Source organism: Myotis nattereri (assembly GCF_964212035.1).
Source record: "Myotis nattereri genome assembly, chromosome: 7".
Classification (NCBI taxonomy): Eukaryota; Metazoa; Chordata; class Mammalia; order Chiroptera; family Vespertilionidae; genus Myotis; species Myotis nattereri.
Window position 1 is genome coordinate 21452036 of NC_138082.1, and position 21661 is coordinate 21473696.

The window sequence follows — 21661 nt, forward strand, 5'->3', positions numbered from 1 at the left end:
AAATACAATGAAATTAAAATAAAAGAACTGTAGGTGACTCCTTGTCAACTCCATATCACAGAAACTGAACACTGGAGAGGGGGCCAAACCACCGGGATCCCGTTCCCACTGAAAATTCCCACCCTGATTCGGTTTCCCCAGGTGTGCCATCATTACCTGCAAATGTTGTGGGTGTCAGAATTGTGCTTTCATTCCTGGGTAGCTCCAAAAACCAAAAATAAGGAAGTCTCATCGAGGGAGATTTCAGCTCATTATAAGGTCTGCTCTCCAGCCATTGGATCTGGCCAGTAACAGAGCAAGCTGCCTTGCACAGTAATGAGACTCCCATCACTAGGAGCATTTAAGCAAAGGCTAACTAACCTCTTGACCTGACTGTTGTGAACGGAATATCTTCCATTGGAAGGTTAGATTAGGAGAGCTCAGAGGTTGAACCCAATTCTAAGACTGATAAAATTCCGTTCGGAGGAGAGTGTGCCTGGGGGAACGGCCACAATCAAAGGTTCTCCTCTGAAGTTAAGTACAAGACCAAAGGAAAATATAACGCAATGGCCTCTGAGTTGGGAAACTTGGATTCTGCTGTTCAAGTTTTCCCATATGAAAAAAATAAGGGGGTTGGGTGAGATGACCCTGATTCTTTCCAGATACAAACTTCCATCCCTCGATGACATGGCAGGAGAGATGAAGGTTGGCAGGGACTTCGCCTGAGCAGCAGCTGCAGGGTGGTGGCAGGCAGGCTCTGCACCAGGAGGCCCAGGGGGAGGAGGAACCCCTTAGGAAGACGATGGGCCAAAGCCTGGAGCTGGCGACTGGGAGGATTCTCCAGGCGGCCAGCCCACTGTGAACCGGTCGGATAAACTCAGGTCTCCTGGGTGATGTGAGGTGGGGGGCCAGGCAAGAGCCAAGGGCCAGGTGAAGTCAGGGGTTAGACCAGGACAAAGTCTACCTCCCATTGCAGAAGGGGCCAGATTGGAAGAAAGAAGCAGAGACCCAACCTCTGCCTCCCAATGCGGCCACCTCAGGATCTTCCCTCCCAACTTCTGGAAGGAATAATCTGTATTCTGAGGCGGGGAGGATGTGTCAGGCTGAGTGGGACAGGAGTTTTGGAAGATCAGTCCCGGAGGGAAAACGCTAGCTTCCTGAGCCCCGAAAAGAGCCAAGATCACAGCCGGAGGCATGTGAGTGGAAACTTCCTAATGGCAGGGCTTTCTGAACGCCAGCAACAGTGGCTGAGGTGAGGAAGACGCCCCCCCCCCCCTCCGGGCCCCGCTTCCTTTCAAAGAAGACCATACCTCTGCCCAAGGCAGACCGCCCGAGAAATGGAGCCGTCTGCCCCAGCAGGAGACAGGAGGGGCAAGGTGGACTGAGGGTGGGGCATGCTGGGCTCGAGGGTTTAGAATTCTTAGAATTCTAAGAATTCTGGCTGTGCCGTCCTTCTAGAAAAGCCCTCTCCCTCCCGCCTCACCTTTTAACACCATGCTCATCCAGCCCCAGAAATCCTCCCTGCACCCCTAGTCAGAAGTCACGGCCCCCTGCTCTGGGCTCTGAGAACTTTACTTATGCGCCTGCTTTGGGCACCTCTGACTGATGGGCACCGTACCCAGGTCTGGTCAGGAGGCAGGGATGTGGGCTCCCAACCAGAGGCCTTGGGTCTGAGTCCTATTTGTGCTACTGCTGAGCTGCAGGACTGTGAGCAAGCTACTCCACTGCTCTGTGCCTCAGTTTCCTCTTCTGGAAAGTGGGAGCGATAATAGTACTTACCTCATAGGATTGCTGTGAAGACTAAATAAAATAGCCACAGGACACATTTAGCCAAGTGCCTGGCCATAGGAAGCATGCTCTACCTAGCGATTGCTGCTGCTGGGTTTTAACCTTGGGGGAGCGACCCCGCCTGGTTCACCTCCATACCCCCATCCCTTCCAGCACAGTGCTGGGTGGTGGGCTTGAGTTCAGCCTGGGGATTATAGCTGCCCACGGATGTGGCACTCGGGGGATGCTCTCTCAAGGTGCCCTGAGGAGCTGGTTTCCCAGGGACAGCATCTGGATGTTATTTCTGCCTGTCCACACCCTGAGCAGATACGAGAGGTCTCACCCATGCTGGTCCAGGCCTGGATTCTCACCCCCCCGCCCCCAACATGCTCCTCCTCCCCACTTACCTGTCAGCGCTGAGGATGGGGCTGCTGGTGGAGAGGGGGCTAGGGGAGACAAAGGAGCCGCCCAGGGTCCCGTTCCTCAGGGGTGTGTCGTGGCCATAGGCCTGGGCAGCTGGGGCGCTAAAGCTCTTGGGCTCAGGGTCCTGAGATCCGGGCCCAGCCACTGCCGTCCGCACCACCGACTCGACGTAGCTCCGGGGCTCTGGAAGCAGCAAGGAGACACAGACTGAGCACAGATCCATAGGGTGCCATGTGGACCCCATCCAAACTGCCAGGGCGCCCACCTCTCCAGAGTCCAGCCTTGGGGACAGCCAAGCACACAAAGGGCACTTCCGGGGCTCCTGCCAGCCCATGCCCAGCCCTCTTCCGCATCTTGGAGAAGCTGTGGGAGCCCCACAGAACCTTTCCATGGCCTCCCTCAGACCTCCCAGGAAAGGGACCCCAGCTCTGCCTCCCAATGCAGCCACCTCAGAATCTTCCCTCCCAGAGCCAGCATGTCCATCCACAGCTGGCATCCCTCTCAGCTGCTTCTTTTCTTTCACGACTCTGCCTCCAGCCCCCAGGCCCTTCTAGGTACTCCAGGCACCGTTGGAGTCTGGGCTCTCTGTGGACCTAGAGCTCCAGCCGGCCTTGCCCCTATTGGACAGCACCAGGGCTTACACAGGCTTCACCCCACACCCAGGATCCCGAGATGGGCTTGCTGTCCTTGCAGCAGGCCTGCGCCGGTGAGTCACGCCCAGCCCCTTCATGCCAAGCACTCCCAGCCTCCTGCCTGACACACTTCGCATTCCTCCCGAGGCTGACACCATCATCCCCGCGTGGTGTTCAGAATATCCTAAGAGGAAGGGGGTGGAGGGACAAGGCCCAGAAAGGTCATCTCACAGATGAGGACCCTGAGGCCTGGAGAGTGAAATGTCGGGAGGCTGGACCAGGGCTCGTCCAACTCCCCCCTCTGAGGCCAGCCCCAAACTAACTCGATATTAAGGAGGGAGAAGCAGCAGGACACCCTGGGCTTCTCCAGGGACCTGATGAAGGATGGATGACATCCTCCACCTCCAAACCTGGCACGGGGTCCCATCTCCCTCAGGAGGGACGTGACTGAGCACAGACCCACCCTCTGCCCACAGTGCTGGCATCTGCTGAAACTAGCCCTGTGCATGCCGGCCGGCCAGGCCCCGGTGCCTTTGTGGCCAGGACTGTGCTGATCACTGAGTCAGAACAGCCCTTCCCTTGGCCCAAAGAAAACACTACTTTGGAAGGAGCCTAATCACCACGGCGTTAGGGGCTCCTGGGCGTGGCTTCTGAAGTGACCTCAAGATCTGGCATTGCATCCAGGCCCAGGGTCTGGGAGCTCTGTGGGCAACTCCAGCCAGAGGCTGCCAGCGGGTCCTAGTTTTCACAGAGTTCCCTCCAACCAACAGCAGGGGCAGTGGATGGGGGTGGGGCAGGATGTCTGCAAAGGGACAGCTTGGAGCAATCTATTCCAGGTACGGGGTGCAGTGTGATGTAGCCCCAGCCACCTCGGCACTCACAGCTAAAGTCCATGTGGGCAGAGGTCAGCAAGGCATCCTCAAGACCCCGCTCAACCAGCCCAGGCCACCCGCCCACTTCACAGAGGCCCCAGGCCACATCCATTCCCAAGGCATTGGTGCTGTGCCATCTGTGCCCAAGGCTCTACTGGAACCAGGAGATGCCACAGAGATCTTCTGACCTGGCAGGCGCACTTTCTTATAAAGGACCTGGTAGTAAATATGTTAGGCTTGGTGGTCGGACAGCCTCTGACACAACTACTCAGTTCACTATTGCAGAGTGAGAGCAGCTGTGGCAACAGCACATAAACCAATGAGCGTGTTTGAGTTGCAATAAAACTGTCTTACAAAAATAGATGGTGGACCAGATTTGACCAAGTTTGCTTACCTCTGGTCTAACCCATCTCCTCAGCCCAGAGAGGTGTAGCGATTTGTCCCAGAACACAGCCAATTAGAGGTTGTGGATACTAGCACCACGGCCTCCTGATCTCATTGGTGGCTCAGGGTGGCCTAGAGAGGGGCCACAGTCTCATGGGGGCACCCAGAACTGGCTGCTACCCAGAACTCCAACCCATTACCCAGAGAAGGGTCAACGCCACAGGGCTATTAATAATGATAAAAATAGTCCTGGCTGGTGTTTCTCAGTGGTTAGAGCACTGGCCCACACACTGAAGGGTCACGGGTTCGATTTCGGGTCAACAGCATGTACCTGGGTTGCATGTTCAATCCCCACTGGGGCACATGCATGAGGCAACCAATCAATGTGTCTCTCTTACATTGATGTTTCTGTTTCTCTCTCTCTCTCTCTCTCTCTCTCTCTCTCTCTCTCTCTCCCCCCCTCCTCACTTCGTCCCTTCCACTCTGTCTAAAAATTATTGAAGAAATATCCTCCAGAGAGGATTAACAAAATAATAATAATAATAATAATAATAATAATAGCAAACAATATATGAAGAAAGTAGGATTTGGGGAATGTAAGTATCTTGCCCAAGTCATACAGAGGCAAGTGGGAACCAGGTGGTCTGGGGAACCAGGTGGTTTGGCCCAGAGCCTGCTCTCTGGCCCACTGCACATATGGCCAGCTGAAAATTGGGGAGCTGATAATTTCAGTATATCTTTAGCTTTGGAGGCTGGCTCTGTGTCCTGGGGTAACCCAGCTTGGCAGAAGAGGGCCTCACACCCTCCCCACCATTCCTCACTGCCTGAGGTCACTCTTTCTGAAAATTCCTCCTGAACGCTTCCAGGCTCCCAGCCTCACCAGGGTCCCCACAGCACTCGGCACACTTCTCTCCCACCCAGAGACGGCCGGAGGATCCATCCGCCCCCTTGTGCAGTGCCTGACACCTAGTAGGCCCTAGGTACGTCTCTGTCCCACAAACTAGCAGATGCATGGTCTCTACCCTCCAAACCTACCCAGACGAAGGTGCGTCATAACTAAGATCTAAGAGGCACACATTCATTTTTCTCATTCCCTGGAAGTCCTGTTGACCGCAAAGCTCAGGCTAAAACCCACATGACCTCTGAAGCGTGTGCTCTTCTCCCGCCAGCAATGCCCCCCGGGTCCATGTAGACCTGGGTGAAGTCCCTTTGCTCAATCTCCGCTCCTCAGGAACCCAGAGCAAGAGGGACTTGAGGAAGTTATCTGATTTTCTGAGTCCATCTCAAGAACTATTCAAAACCAACCTTTTAGGCCAAAAACTCAGTTTTTCCAAGTTTTCAGGCGCAGATTTCTATACTGAAAATTCCTCCTTTTCCTGTCTATTCCTGCCCCACCCCACCTCAGTACCATGTACAACTTGTGGGCTCCCATTTTTCTAGTCCACTGCCTTAACCACTCAGCCACGACTACTGCATGGGCTCACTTGTTGTATGGGTGACCTGGGAGAGACTGCTGACCCTTTCTGGGTCTCCGTTTCCTCATCTGTAAAATGGGAATGAGAATACGCACCTGCCCAGCCAGGATCAAGTGATAGGAGTTCCTTCTAATTCTTTCTTGGTGACTCCAATTAGCTGTTTACACTCTGAACCACCATTGCTAGCCTGTGCCCCTGCCGGGCCTGAAGCCCCAACTGGGCCTGTGCCTGCCTCCCTCCACCCTCTCTCCTGCTGCTTCCCTTCTCTCCTCCAATCCTGGGGCAGCTGCACCCAGAGGCAACAGGGTTGGGCAGCAGGGGGGAGAGGTGGGGCCAGGGAGGGTGCTTCATGTAGAACATTCCAGGAGACCAAACCCATTCCAAGTGGCTGTTGGCGGCTGAGAGCAGCTGGAGACCCAAGAGGGACTTGGCCCTACCAGGCTGAGGGACTGTCGCCTCTTTACCCACACCCTAAAGTGCATTCTCTGCCTCCCAGGAGAGGCTCTGGACAGGAGGGCGCCTGTCCATTCCAAGTAAATGAAGACTTGTGGGTGGGGGAGAGGGAGGAAGTAAAGAGACCCCCAAGTCCCAATCCAGAAGCTCAAAAGTCAGAATTTCAGACCTTTTCGATTGGGCCACATGCTACTCCTCTGAGCTCCCATTACACCCCAGCCCTACCCCACTCAGTATCCCACCTGATGCTGAAATCTCACTTGTCTTTATACCCTCAGTGCCTCGGACAGGACCTGGCACATAGTAGGTGCTCAATAAGTCTGCATCCCACAGCCCTGCCCCAAAATCCCAGGTGCCACAGAACACCCAGCACCAAGGATCTCAGAGCAGGAAGAATACCAGGAGGGGACATTTCTAGACCCATGTGTCTTCCTTTATGCAAAACCGGTGCCCTCTAATCCTCTGGAGGAGCTGAACCTAATCTGAACGCCCCCTTTCCCTTTCCTCCCTGTGTCACTGAGAATATATTTCCTCCCTGTGTCACTGAGTATATACTCTGGATGTTGGCCTCATGTCTTCATTGCTAAAGGCTTTCTTCCTCTCCTTTCTTCATGAAAGAGTACCCAGTCCCCATGCCCAGTAAAGTCACTGTTTATGTTCAGAGGTTGTGCCCATGGCAACCACATGGAAAGGGACATCATCCACATGCTGATCCAATGTAGGATCCCAGCTGTGCCTGACTGATGTGTGGGCCTAGACAAGTCATTTAACATCCCCAAATGTCATCTCCTCACCTGTAAAATGGGGTTCCTAGCACCTTCTCCTCAGTGTTTCTGTGATTATCAAACAAGATGTGAAGTGACCCTACATAGTCTTGTCCCTGCCTGTTGAACCCCACTCTATACCACAGTCCCCCTGGTATCCCCTAATTCCAGCCTGCAGCTCCCGCTTGCTCTAAGCCTCACTGACCTTGCAGTTCCTACAAAAAACATGCTGTTGACTCCCACCCCAGGGCCTTTGCACATGCCCTTTGCCTCTACGTGGAATGCTCTCCTCCCAGCCCAGTTCCACCAAGTTAATGTCACTCACTCTCACATCTCACTTCTTCAGCCAAGATCAGGGTCTTTGCCGTAAGATCACATAAAACTTCATCCCTTCCCTTCAGAGCACTGACCTCGATATGTAATTCTGAGTGATCATTTCATTCTGGCTCCTGTTCATGCATATGCTCCATGAGGATTAGGAACCACTATATCCCCGAAGCCTGGCACAGGGCCTGTCCCATAGTAAGCACACAAAATATGTATTGACTAACTGAATCAATGAATGGCAGGATAAATTAATAGGAGCATTTAGCATGGTGCCTTGAACGGAGCAGGGTCCCCTGAAGTCTTTCTTTCCCCTGGCTGAGTAATTCTGCCTCTGACCACTTTTCTCACAGGCATTTTTTTTTTCCCCCATCAAAGTGTCAGCAGGGAAAGCAGAGTTTCAGAGGGTCAGCAAGGAATGTGCTTTCGTCTGACCGGGAGGCAGTACATGAGTCAGGAAAAATGAAACTGGCTGCCCACAGCCTAGCTTCCTGCCCGACCCACCCCACTCCTCAGGCCATGGCAGCAATTCCAACCCCCACGCTGCACTCCCAGGGCGCCGTGCCTGGATGCAGGAGGAGGGCTTTGAAATGGCCACTTGACTAGGAGACAGGAGATATTTCCACTCTCAGCCCCACTGCCTCCTAACTGTGGCCTGGGGCAGATGCCCCCACTGTCCCCACAAGCAGGACCTCAGCTCCACAGCTGTGAAATGATGGGTGTGGCAGAGCTGATCCCTAAGAACCTTCCCCTAACTCTGTGGCTTAAGGACAGATGGAAGCAGGGGAGGGGGGACTAGAGGCCTTGTAGGTGAGAGTCATGCATGTAGACAATGGGCAGGTCTCAGCTCGGTATTTTAGATACTCACTCCTCTGAAATGTCATCCCAAAGTGGAAAAGAGCCAGGGCCTGTCAGCCTGCGGGATAGTCCCCCTCAAACCTTCCCACGGGAGAGGGCTTGAGGGCCCACCAGTCTGTTGGAGTCAGCAACCACGAGGAGAGCGTGGGTGGGCATCTGAAAGACACGGCCGCTGGCTCTGGGGCCAAGCTTACTCTACACTCCTGTCCCGGCTTCCCTGCCTGTCGGGAACCAGCAGCCAGGAGCAAGCTGCAGCTCACCCCGCTCTGGGAGCGGTTGCTGGGGTGCCTTGTTCTGAAACCTCCAGGCAGCCTGGTGTGGTTGCCCAAACTCCGGCTGAAAGTGGGCAAAACTTTATGGAATCTCCAGCCATCTTGCCTGGGGGATGGCAGATTCAGAGCAGCACAGCGCATGCCCGCTTTGGGGGTAGAGTATCAAGGCGGTAAGTGCAAAGGAAAGCAGAAGTGGGTTTAAGAAAACTAGGCCACAGGGACCTAGGGTCCCAGTGGTAAGTCAGAACATCTAACATGTCAAGCTGGAAGGTGCTTCTATACTCATCTAAGCCCCCCTGGTAGAGATGGCCTGACCATACCAGGTGCCACCAAACCATACCCAGGCCACCCAGGCTAGCACCCCCCTGTGTTTCACCTGCTGCTGAGTCATCATTTGAACTCTGTTCCTAATAACGTAAAGGCTTTCAAACAGACTGCATCCCCTTTCTGCTTCCCCATGTACAATGTGGAGTTCATCTAAATTAGGGGTTAGGCGGAGACACAGACACGCTAACGCCTTGAAACCGCCAACATTATGCGTATGGTATCCAGATGCACAGGGGTGGGTCCATAGCTTTTCTGAAATCCCCAAAGGCATCAAAATCCCAGAGAAATAGACCTCCTACAATTTGTATTGATAAGAAACCAGGCAAGAGCTTCAAGAGGTCAACTCATGGCTCTAAGACAGTGGTTCCAAGGGGTGACTGTCCCCTTAGGGGACACTTGCAATGTTGGAGACATTTTAATTATCATGAGTAGGTGGGTGCTACTGGCACCAGGCAGAGGCAGGGATGATTCTAAACATCCCACAATGCACAGGGCAGCCCCACAACTGAGAATCATCCGGCCCCCAATGTCAGTAGTGCGAAGGTTGAAACCCCTGTTCCGAGCTCTGCATGCGGAGTACACCCAGGAAATGGAATAATGAGCCCCTGCCCTGTGTGAGTCTCCTCGCCCTCCAAAGGGGCTTGCTGTATCCCAGGAGGCTGGCAGAAATGCCACTGGGGTGGCAGTGACAGGGAGTGTTTTGTCAGCAAGGCACCTGGGCACTGGCCGCGCCTGAACCCGAGCCACGAGCTCCTCAGTCAGGGCTCAGGCAGTTTTGGGGGAACAGCTCATCACCAGGGGGTAGGGACCAGGAGGCTATGTGCCTGGTCCCTTGAGACGTGGTCAGCAAAGGGCTGCCCCCAACCAGCCAGCCAGCTCTGTGTGAAAAGCCATTCCCAGACCCGGACAGCGGGAAGCAGCACACAGCAAGCCAGCACTTACCTCCTGACGGCTCCATCACCTCCTGCCCCCCATCCTCCTCTGGGGAAGATGAGAAGAGAGGTGGGAGGAAAGAGAGGCAGGCGATGAAGAGGAGAGGGAGAGCAAAAGGGAGAGAAAGATCAATTAACAGAGCTTACTTCTTAAGAGAGAATTAGCTGAGAAAAGGGAGGTGGGAAAGCAGAGGTGAGGCTAGGGCAGCGGTGGCTCTCCACAGAAGTGCCCCGAGGGGAGGGGTGAGGTCCACCCTGACAGGACCCGGGTTCCAGGGTACCTAGGCATGGTGGCAAGGTGCTCGGGGCACACAGTGTAAAGAGGGCCTGGCTCCCAGGAGCTGCAGGCCCGGGCCCCATGGCTCTAAGTCCAAGCCACCCCTGTCACAGCCGCTGCCCAGGTCTCTCTCAGGCTGGGTCTCAAGCATGGGTGTCCTGGCCTGGTGATAGGCCGCCCCACCCCCTCTTCTCCTGTGACTGTGTCCCTGGCCATGCAGAACCTCCTGAGTGGGAGGCTGTGCCAGGCTGTGTGTCTGTGGGTCACACACACATGCCATTGCGCTCCTACCTGGCAGGATCAGTCTTCTGGTGACTAAAGAAAAGAAGCCACGTTGGCCCCAGAGTCCCAGCCCAGCCCTAACACCCGAGTCTAGAGAGCAAGTTCTGGACTCAGCGTGCTGGAAATGGCCACTGAGGGCCCAGGGCCCCCACTTTCTCCTTCCCCCACAGGAAGGAGAGGAGTGGGGAGATGTGACAAGGAAGTGGGAGGTGTGAGCCTGGTATGAGTGTGTGTGGGCATGTCTGCATGTGTGTGCACATGTGTATGTGTACACGAGTGTCTGAACACCGGGGCACGGGGCAGCCTGGCTTCTGGCAGGGAGCTGACCAACTCCAAGGAAACCAAGGCCAGGCCTCAAATCCCCAAGTCAGAGGACGTTGGGAGTGGTGCTGACCCCACAAGTCAATGGGCAGGAAGGCTGCAAAGGGATCTCCCCCCCTCAATCTGGGCCTCAGCATGGGCACAACCCAAGCTGCCAACTTGTTTCCAGGAAGGTCTGGATAACCCACCACCTCTGGGCCCCGCCCAGCACCACAGGGGTCCTCCGAGTCCCCACTCCTCCCTCTGGCCTCCCCACCATCTCCCTTCCAGCCACAGCCACTCACCGCCCTTGGGGTGCAACAGGATATCTGCTGGGTTGTGGGGCTTCAGGCCCAGAGCAGACAGGGGTGTCTTGGCCAGACCTGGAGGGGAGCGCACTGTGCGGGGAAAGAAGAGGGGAGGCATGGGGAGTGAGTCGGGAGGTGTAGGGGAGGGGGGCAGGAGGGAGGGTACCCATTGGTGAGGGCTTATTGGGGAGGAATGGGCCACAGGAGCGGGAACAGAGGAACCAGTCCCAGCCCAGGAGCGCACTGCTGCGGCTCCACTGCCCTTCCCTGTCTGGGTGTTTCTCTGCAGTTCGAAGGTAAACTGAGTCGGGATATGGTGTCCTTGTCCTGGCCTTGCCTCTCCACCTTGAGAAAATCCTTCCTTTCCCTAGGCCCTTAGTTTCTTCACTACAGTCCCTTTACATGCCATGGTTTAACATACATGCAGGTTTCTTTGGCTATCTCTGATTTTTCCCATATGTTATTCCCTCTTCCTCCTCCTCTTCCCCCACAAATAGTCTTTCTAAGCCAGGCACTTAGACGGATTTAGAGAACAAAAGAAAATGGAGCATCCAGAGGGCACATCCTGTCATGGACAGATGGAGGAGAAGGGGTCAGTGGAACCATGCCAACCCTGAGAGCCCAGGCCAGTGGCAGCCAAAGGTCTTTGACTCGCCACCAAGCATGTCCTTTGCACACTCCAGGCAGAATTTCTCAGCATGGGGCCCTCTATTCCCCAAAACCTCCGTGTTGTAGAAGAGGGAGAAGCCCAATCCCCACAATCCTCGGGCCAGAGCACCAACTCCCTGCACTAACCTCAGGTCCCTCCCAAGCCACATGTCCAGGTCAGAAGTGTCACATAACACACAAGGTCAGAAAGGGCTGCCAGGCTTTGTCCCGCCAGCCAAGGAAGAGGCCAGACTCTAACTGATCTCCGGAGAGATTGTTACACCCAGTCACGAGACTTTTCAATGGTGGCTGCCATGTATCCTAACACATCTCCAAAGAGAAGCAAAAAAAAAAGAGCTCTGTTTCTGCTATCCCGGTCATCAGGAGCCTGCAGAAAACATGAGCTCTGAGGACACGCAGCCACACAGATCCGCCAGCCGAGGCGGCCTGCCCCGCACCCACAGCCTCAACAGACTGGCTGTGGCCCTCAGCTGTCCCCCAAAGCAGCTCTGGAACTCTCTCTGGCCCCATCTACCTTCCCCAAAAGACAGTGAGACCTACAGGAAATCAACAAAAAATACAATCTCTGGGCAAGTAACCTACATAACTTCTGTGTGTTGGCAGGTGTGTAGGTACGTGTCTGTGAGAATAGCGAGACACCACAGGGCTCCAGTGGGCAGCCCCCTCCTGCCCTCCACCTCACTTTGTCCTCAGATGCCAAAAAGATAAATACAGCAGAGGGGACAACTGTGTACAAACACACAGCCGGGCCTTGGGTAGGTCTAGGTGTGGTGACTGTTGGTCCCGCCCTCTCCCTTTACACACATACACAGAAGTGTCTTGCCATAGACCCTTATCAGCACATATTAATGTTTGTCACACAATGGATTTCAATGCCCAGCTTCAGAGGCCACGAAGAACCATGAAGGCTCTCCAGGCCCCAAGTGTGGGAGGTTTCTCTCGTTTCCCCTCATGCATCTCCAGCTCCCTACTTGCTCATGTCCCCAGTCTGCAGGACCTGGCCCATCTCTGAGGCAGACGAGTGGGTGGCCCTAAAGCCAGGCAAAGCTTTTGCTTCAGGGAGAATTCCTTGCATTTCTCCGCCTCTGCCCTCTCTCCCAGCCCTGTGCATGGATGAAACCTCTAACTTACTCTCCCCTCCCCCTCCAGGGCACCCAGGACTAACCAAGGGGAGAAAGAGAAAAACTGGGAGCGTGAACAAGTAGTAAAACCCAACCCAAGCTCAGCCTACAGGGCTTCCGTCCCAAACAGGAGGATGGCCAAGATCTTGGCTATTCGGACCGATAGGGAATTAGAGTAGGTGTGAAGGTGAAGGGTAAGGCCAGGGAGAGACTCCACAGAGTCATAGAAGGCCACAGAGCTGCCTCTTGAGTAGATTGCCCAGGGCTTGTACTGTCCAATAGGGTCGCCATGAGCCACATGGGGCTACGGAGAACTTGCAATGTGACCAGTCTGAACCGAGAGCTGTAACACAGATTTCATAGATTTGGTGTGAAACAGGAGCACAAAATATCTCAATATTTACCATTCCATGTTGAAATGATAATATTTTAGATCGCTGGGGTTAAATAAAATCTATTATTAAAATTCATTTCACTGGTTTCTTTTTATATTTTTTAGAGATTGAAAAATACCTCATTACTATTTTTATAGTGATTTACCTGTTGAGATGATAATATTTTGGATACTTGGGGTTAAATAAAAAAGATCATTAAATTTAATTTCTCCAGTTTCTCAGTATGTTTTTTAAATGTGGCTACTTGAAATGTTTAAATAACAAATGTGGCTCGTGTTATATTTCCTTTGGACAGCATTGCTCTAGGGAGAGCCATGGCCTCCAGTCATGACGTCAGCCTCCCGCATGCCCCAGATAGCAGGCGATACAAGTTCTACTGGAGCAAGGGCCTGGTTCTGGTGTCAGCCACCAGGAGAACACAGGGCCCACCCAGCTCTCCTCCTCACACCCCTCCCCTCTCACGGGGCAAATGCATAGATAGCTTAGGCCCAGCCTAGCCAACCCGATCCCAGAGCAACACCAGTCCCCCCTCCTCTGCCAACCCAGGCCTCTCCCGGGAACCCTGGAGCCTTCACAGCCCAGTGCTATTCCTTCACTGCTTTCCCACAAAGCGCTTCTCCAAGCTCCTCTGCACGGTCTCTTCCCCCATGAAAAGGAGCACTCCTGTGCGCATCCAGCCTTCTCTTCGGGTGGAAACCCCTCTGACCTTTGGGGATTTGCCTCTTTGGTGAGTGCATCAGGGGTGCAGACTAAATGCTCCCGCCTGAAGGCCAAGGATGGGAGAGATGGGACTCAGTAAGCCTGAACATGCGGGGCCTTTCTTTCCTTGACAGATACTGAATGACAGGCTCGGAAGCACACAGAAATGGGCATTAGAAGCAAGAAGGTTAAGGGTGGTCTTGCTTGTCACAAAGAGTCACTTTAGAGTACAGGGTGTTTTGTATGGAGGATGCAAAGTCTCAACGTCTAGAAAAACTCCACACCCAGGAGCCCAGGGGCCCCGATATCAGTCAGTGGGACCCTAATTACGTCGCTGCTGTCTCTGTAGATGTGGGGGTGTGGACCACAGAAAAGAAGGGAAATGGGGGTGGAAGGTGAAGTGAAATGAGCCACAGGATGATTAAGGACAGACTGTGGCTCTGCTCAACTTTGCCAGCACCCCCCACCCCAAACCTGGGGTGCTTACACAAGCAGGGGCTGAGAGGGGCCTGAGGGGACCCAAGGAAGACAGGCTTAGTGGGGAGCTCTTACCCCCACTGGGCGGTGGACTGGATGGAGCGGTTCCCTCCATCTCCTCGAAGGCCTCTTTGTAGCTGTGCAAGTGGGGCTGCAGGAGAAAAACAAGGGGAGGAAAGGGGGTACATTAGTGGCCATAACCTTGAGAAGGAGGTATTTCCCAGTTAACCAGGCCACAAAGCCCCTCGCCAACCCGACCCTCCACCCCTACCAGGTGAACAGAGATCAAAGGCAGATGCTGCCCAAATTCATGGCCCCTACAACTCCTTGTAGCCAAGAGAATGGAAAGTGGTTATTTTGCCAGGCTGTTTGTAAGGCACAGGTGGACTTCAGGAGCACCTGCTTTGGAAATATTTCAAACAGGGCCGAAGTGAAGGGCTGGGGGCAGGGGACACGGGTCCTAGCAGAAGGCAGGAGAGAAAAGATGTCCAAAAGCCATTCATGTCCAGAATGACTCAGCCTGGATTCTATCGGACACGGACTACTCGCATCAGAACCTTCCAGAGTGCACGTTTAGAATGCAGGTTCCCTATCCCAGAGTTAACACGCTGGAACCTCTGGAGGTGGATTCGGGAATCTACATTTTAACTAACTCCCGGTGATCATTATGCACATTGAAGTTTAAGACCCAATGCCTCAAACCACTGAAATGTCTCAGCAATGCAAAGGTTTGGGCATTGAAGTTAGATCTCCAGGGAAAATCCTATACCTAGAAAGGGCTCAAAAACACTTTGTCAGAATCTATGATCTGCTTTGAAGTTTACAGACTGTGGTCGCTGTGTCACACCCCGATTCTTACCAACCGCTCAGGGAACTCTTTAGGAGTCAAGAAGGGAACTCAATCTCAATGTTAATGGAAGACGCGAGGACATAAAAGCTATTTAGGGAAGGACATGAGCTCCAGGTTCCACATGCTGAAGCCTTGGGTGAGGATGCGGAGAGGAAAACAATTACTAGGTTACTGACAGGTCCGTGCTGCCCAGTGGACCATCATGTTGCTGGGGCATTCAGATGGGCTCTGCTACCTTCTGTGGCCCCAGCATGTGGTCTAAGGACTCACCTCTTTGGGCCGCCCTCCAGGATTGAGAGCAATTGTGAGGGCCAGCTCCGGGGATACACACTGGACTGGAGAGCGCACCCCAGGACTCCGGGGGGATGAGGGTTCTGGAGACTGGTTTTCATACTGTCCATCGCTGGCTGCCCGCCTCCGGAGAGGGGTTGGGGGTTCTGCAGGCTGCTTCTCCCGAGCCTGCACCCCTGGGAGGAACAGCAGGGCAGAGAGGGCCATGAGCATATTGTACAAGAAAGGATCAATGGAGCCTGATTCCCCCAGAGGAGACAGTGCACACTCAGGGGCCATGCTGGAGCTGGGCCTGCCTCCCTCTGCACCTCCCCCTGCCTCCCTCTGCCCACACCCTGGGTTTCTCTGCAGGGCGGGGGATCTGCTCAAGTTGGGCTGGCCTTCACCAGGAATCTACTCCGCACAGGGTTGGGGCCCAGAACACAAAAGACTGATACAAGAAACAGATGTCAACTCCTTCCAAGGCCTGGAGGCAGAGGGCCAGAGCTTCCAGGCAAATGAGGGAAGGTGGAGGGAGGAGAGACAGTCTCCAAGGCGACTGATCAACCAACAAGCAACATCAGGCCCATGGGGAAGAACTTTTGGAAAGAGTGCATAATGCATCATCTTGCAAATGGTGCTCCCAAGAAGGAACAAAGAAATGACTAAGTCTTGTTATAAAGTCTCCAGCCCAAACTGGCCCCTGGAATATTGCTGACCTTCTCCGGGGTTCCCCAACCTCATCCAGTGCACTTCTGAAACCTCTTACCAACTTCCCTTATGCCCATCCTTGGCTACCTACCCCTTTCTTGCCCCCAAAATGGTCCAGGGTCCTACCCTGCCCCTCCCAGCAGAACAGCCTGCAGAGCTGGAGTCATGAGCTCCATCTGCTTTTCTGTTCTTCCTTCCATTCCTCGGGCCTGGGGATGTTGTTAACCCCACCCTCCTTCCTTCCCACTCTCTCTTCCCACAGCTGGGCTGTGGCACGGAACACATTGCCTCACCGAGCTGGCTTCAGAATCCTAGAAAACTTACCTCCCCCCCACCCCACCCCCGGGTCCCAGAGACCAAGACCCAGGCTCCTAGTCCAGATCAGCTCCTGCCAGCTCTCAGCCCTGCCCTCACCCCCACCCAAGAGCAGGGAGGTGCTGAGACTTACCAAAGGTCACATGGGACTGAGACCCTGGCCACACCAACCCCATGCCAGCACACCTGGGAACCCTGTCCCATGGCACACATGCACTCACACATACACGTACGCACACATACATGTACACGCACCGCACACACGCATACACGGCTGGCCCCTAGGAATGTGCTGGTGCAGCCAAGCAGCAATCACCCTCCTTCAGACCGGATCATCTACCACCCAGAGTGGGGTCTGCACACCACGGGCGGCCTCCCAGCTCCCGTCTGGCACGGCCGCTGAGGCTGCCATGAGAAGCACATGATGGGAAGCCTTCTTACTTGCCATGAATAGCAGGCTGCCTGCTGCCAACTCCAGGGACAGGAGCACATACACACACACACACACACACACACACACACACTCCGACACACACACTCATACTTGCCCATAGTTAGGGGCCACGTCTGGAGAGCCGCCGGACTGGCACACACACTTACAAATGCAGAAGGTACCCGGTGGTGTTTTGAGTCGCCACACGGAGCTATTTATCGTTAGGGGGCAGCCTGCCTGCCATCTCAACTAAGAGAAAAGAGCCCAAATGGGGACTGTAATCTGGACTCACAAACTGTTTTATTTAAAGAAAACAAGCTCCTCGCTTTGAAGTGCCCTGACTTTCAGAATAGAAACTTGGGGATCACATCATCCTAACCAGGGGCCAGATGAAAGATGGGGTGTTAGGCCCTCAGCCCTCAGAGCAGCCACCTGCACCCCCCACCATGCCTGCGGGCGCCCCTACCCTCGGCTGCACTTCTCTCTCTCCCTCAGAGCCCCCTTCCCCTCAGCCTTCCTGGGCGCTTGGTTCAGAACTACTGCTGGTTTCATTCCTGGCAAAAACATTAGAGAGAAACAGACATAGCCATTGATTTTCTAATAATAATTGTGACAAAGGAGGCCCATTTGGAAAAGGCTCTTGGGGTTTGGAACTAAGTTCAGCCCCAAGGTTAACAGAAATGCATTAGGGCTGGTTTCAGTTCCGCCTGGCCCAGCCCCGCAGCCTCTTCCGGGCAGATCCCTGTGCCTTGGTGAGGAGTGGCCCGTTTCCCTGTGTAGGATCTGATGTCTGCCCTTGAAAGTGGGTCTGTTGGAGGCACTGAATTTCCCAGAAGAACAAAGAACCTTCGCCCCAGTGTGCCCGCGACAACCTCCATGTTCAGGTGGTTGCAATGCCTGGAGGGAGGCTGGGCTGCTGGAGGGGCTTACCAACTGTGGAGGGCAGAGACCCTCACAGAAGGCTATTGGACACCTGAGAGCCATCTCCCTTCTTCCCGGCCCCTCTCCAGTGCCCCCAGAGCAGCACATGGGAGCGTGGCTGTCCAGAGGCAGAGGGACAACCAGAATGACCTCCAAAGAGCGAGCGCGCTGCAGGGGAGCCTCCCTCTACAGGAGGGGAAGACCCCGCATTCCGCTCCCACGGGACAGCCCCTCCCCCGCAGAGCGCCCCACGGCACCAGTGCCCAGCCAGGGACTCTCACATTCTTTGAACACAGTGTCTCACTGTTGTCCCCCTTGGCAGGCCCAGATCTGCCCCTCAGTGCCCGGAGAGCCATGTTCCCTCTCTCTTGTCTTTCCCTATGGGAGGGGAGATGAAGCTGGGCGGAGGGGAAAGAAGAGAGCCCCATTGTTCCCCAGCCAAGCTGGGCCGTCTGGCCACAGGCTGACAGCCAGTGTCAGAGAGAGAACAGCCCTCCCTCACGTCCTGGAGACTGACCGATAATAATAATAGACCTGCTCCCCCACCCTCAACCCCAGGCCTTTCTGTCTCTAGGGCCCTCTCTCTCTCAGGGCCACCATGCCTATGTGCTCCACTCTCTACACGCACACAGGCACCACACACATACACGTATACACACACATGTGTGCACACATAGCCTTCACCCAACAGGAACAGCGGGAGGTCAGGGTCACCCTCAGAACCTCTCGTCAGCCCCTTCCTACAGTAATCAAGTGTTCTTTAGGATAATGATGGGCCACACTCAGAGCCCTTTGTAGCCCTCTCAGGGCTCACACACCGTGGGCACTGGGCCTTCCCCACCGCCTGCAGGACAGGGGTCACTTCAGCCCAGGGCCTCCACACGAGCCGCCAGACCTGAAGAGCAGGGCGCCGGAACAGCCCCATTTCCCAGGGGTCCTCACTCCGCTCCCCAGATGGTGTTGAGCTTGGGAGCAGCTGGCTGCAAGGCTCCCCCCTAAAGCGGGCTAGACCTGTGACACTAAATCCGCCTCATCCAGCACACACACAATCATACTCTCACACACACTCATACACACACACAAACACACTCACACACTCACACTCATACACACACTCACACACACTCTCTCATACACACACACATACACACACATACACACACATACACACACTCTCACACACACACTCATACACACACGCACACACAAACATGCACTGCAATTCTGGGGCTGTAGTTCTAACACCATCAATACACACCCTCTGGTAGGGTCCAGCCCTGACCACCCCTGGTCCCACAGACAAATATCTCCAGTGTCAGGCTTCACCACAGGCCTTCCCTTCAAGCCCATCCTGGCCGCTTCCACCCCACAGACCCAGCTCTTCCTTCCAGCCTTCCGATTTCCAGAAGACTGGATTCCTCAGCTCCAGGTGGCGGGACAGGTGTCCGATGGCATGCCGGGGCTCCGGAAGTGAGGGGATCCGGGAGGCCACCTGCTGGGCCAGGGCACCAGAAAGCCACACGGCGATCACACTAGCAGCCCCAGGGCAAGCCATGCCAGCTCCCCCCAGGACAGGCCCACCACCCCAGAACGGCCCCAAACCCCAGGCCCAGCTGAACCCTGCACTCCCCACCACTGGGCCGAGAAAAAGGAGGAGGGAGAGAAGAGGAGGCAGACAGGGGCATTCTGCTAGAGCCATCTCCCCATTTTCCATGGACTGGGAGAAGGGAGGTCTAGGAAATACCAGATATTGCCACTGGGAGTCAACTGTGCCCCCCTCCCCCTAATAAGCCTTTTCCCGGAACTAGTCAAAGTCATAGCATCTTCTCCTGGGCTCAGGCCTGCAGCTCCAAGGAGCAGGGAAAGAATAAGGGGACTCGGTCCCCAGGTCTAAAAGGCTATAGGCCCATTAGTCAAGAGACCAAGGTAGACACAGTGAACTCTCAAACAGAGCAATCTGGCCCCTGATGAAGGGCCCCCATGCTGGGAAGTACCCGCAGCAGGGCAGTGACCCCTCCATCTTGCACATGGGGAAACTGAGCTCTGAGCAATGAAGAGCCTTGCCCAGGGTCACAGAGGTGGCCACGTCATACCCAGGGCCACACCAGGGCTTCTGACTTGGCCGTGGGTATCAGAGATGTGGAATGAGGTCACAGCGGTGCTCTGTCCCCAGGGAGTGCTATACTCAGGAGTGGACAGAGCAGCAGGAGCTGGGCACCACTCTTTGTCTCCTGCTGAGGCCCCAGACCTGGCGCTGAGCTCCCTCACTGCAAAGGCCTGCGTGTCCACAGGGAGCCTGAGAGTTAGTCTCCTTAGCCCAGACCCTGTTCCTAGCAGGTAAGGCCAAGGCTGGAAGCATCAGGCCTGTGTCCATGCAGAAGTGGGAGCACTCACTCATGCAGAAGGAGGGAGGAGGGAGGAGGGACCGGTGGGCAAAGAGAGAGAAGGGGGCAGTGAGAAAAGGAGAGAGAAGGGGGCAGTGAGCAAAGGAGTGAGAAGGGGGCAGTGAGCAAAGGAGAGAGGGTCAAAGAGAATAGGAAACAGATGGAAAGAAGAGAACAGAAGGAGAAGAAGAAAAGTGAAGAGGAAATGGAAAAATAAGGAGGAAGAAAGAGGCAAAAGTATGGAAGAAATAGTCCATAAAGGAGGAGGGGAAGAGAGAAACTGAGAGCTAGATGAGGGCCATGGAGTTATAAAGGGGAGAGGAGAGGAACCAACCAGAGAGGGAGGAAGATCGGAGCCGGTGGAGAGGAGGGTGCCGGTAGCTGACACTTAGCCCAAGACCCTGCAATCTGGCATTGTACGCTGCCCACACCACCCCGGGGGAGCCGGCAGGGATGGGAGGCAAGCAGGAAGGGAAGGGATGACACCAGGCAAGGAAGGCACCACACCCATGGCACAAGGGACAGATGGACATGGGACAACGAAGAACGCAAGGAACGAGGCATTAAACAAGACAAAACAAAACAAAAACAAAGAGAAAATCAAATTAGTTGGTATTCTGGTCACACTCTGGAGGGAAGGGGGGAAGAGGTCAGATAAGAAGAGAGGATGGATCTAGGATCTTACTTCTCCAAAGAGCAGACAGACCTCCTGCTATTCAGCAGGTCACCATGTCCCTCTAATTTCTAACCCCAGCCTGGGCCCAGAAGATTTCAGTCCTGTTGCCCCACATGCCACCTGCCCCTCACAGTCAGCATGGCCCCACCCTGGGTCCTCTCTCCTCTCATGGGCACCTGCCTCTTCCTGGATTCAGCTGTGACCATGCCAGGCTGAGTCCAAGGGTCCTACTCCCTGGCATCCCAGCTTCCCTCAGCCCTTTGTTCTTCCATCACACCTACCATAGAAATCCTGCTCTCTGGGATTTTCTACTCCTGCCCAAAGCTGCTGGGCATCACTGCAAAGTCCTTAAAGTGAGCCTGCCTGGATGCACTATGAGGGTCTGCTATGTCATCCCTTCATTCACCCTAGCTGACTCCCAAGCCACCTTCACACTCATGGCCTCCCAGTGACCACTATCACTGGCTTCCAGGGACCCACACCCTTTCAGCTTTCCTCCACACGTCACAAGCTGCTCCACAGCAGTTTCTCTGCTGGTTCCTCCTACGTCCCTAACTGCTGAATGTGTGAGACGCCAGACGCACTCCTGGGACCTCTCCTCTACCTGTGCTCACACCCTAGGTGACGGCATGCAGCGGCATGCTTTACGTGGTAGCCACACAATGTTACCCTCACGTTTCTAAGCTCGATCCTCCCCCTGAGACTCCTAACTTATATGTCCCACCATCTTGGATGTTTTGTGGGCATCTCAAATCTAACATGGCAAAAGTCACACTTATGATATCCCCTCTAAGCCAGCTCTTCCTATATCGGTACCCATCTCAATAAAGAACAACTCCATCCTCTAGTTGCTAAGATCAAAAACCTTGACTTTCCTATATCTATATCTATATCTATATCTATATCTATCCTTTATTATTTCATGAAGAGGCATCTCACCTCTTGATTTCTTGCTCTTACATCCCATTGCTGGTCTACCTATAAGTTTTAATGATTCTACCTCAAAAATATGCCTACCATCTTGATCCAAATCAGCAGCCTCCTAACTGGTCTTCTTCCTTCCATGCAGGCCACACTGATCCTTTTAGAACAAGTCAGATGAAATCACTCT

At 54.4% G+C, this 21661-nt stretch overlaps 1 protein-coding gene across 2 annotated transcripts in view; it reads right to left on the minus strand.

The window, feature by feature from the left end:
* The window catches only part of TNS1 (tensin 1), a gene marked incomplete at its 5' end in the record, with an annotated part of 198147 nt that overhangs the window by 19999 nt on the left and 156487 nt on the right, over positions 1-21661 (minus strand). For both annotated transcript variants that reach the window (XM_081095421.1, XM_081095422.1), the window contains 4 exons: positions 2154-2352; positions 10627-10719; positions 14066-14141; positions 15111-15307. In XM_081095421.1, coding sequence (XP_080951547.1) covers positions 2154-2352; positions 10627-10719; positions 14066-14141; positions 15111-15307 — 565 coding nt within the window. The remainder of the gene's footprint in view (positions 1-2153; positions 2353-10626; positions 10720-14065; positions 14142-15110; positions 15308-21661) is intronic.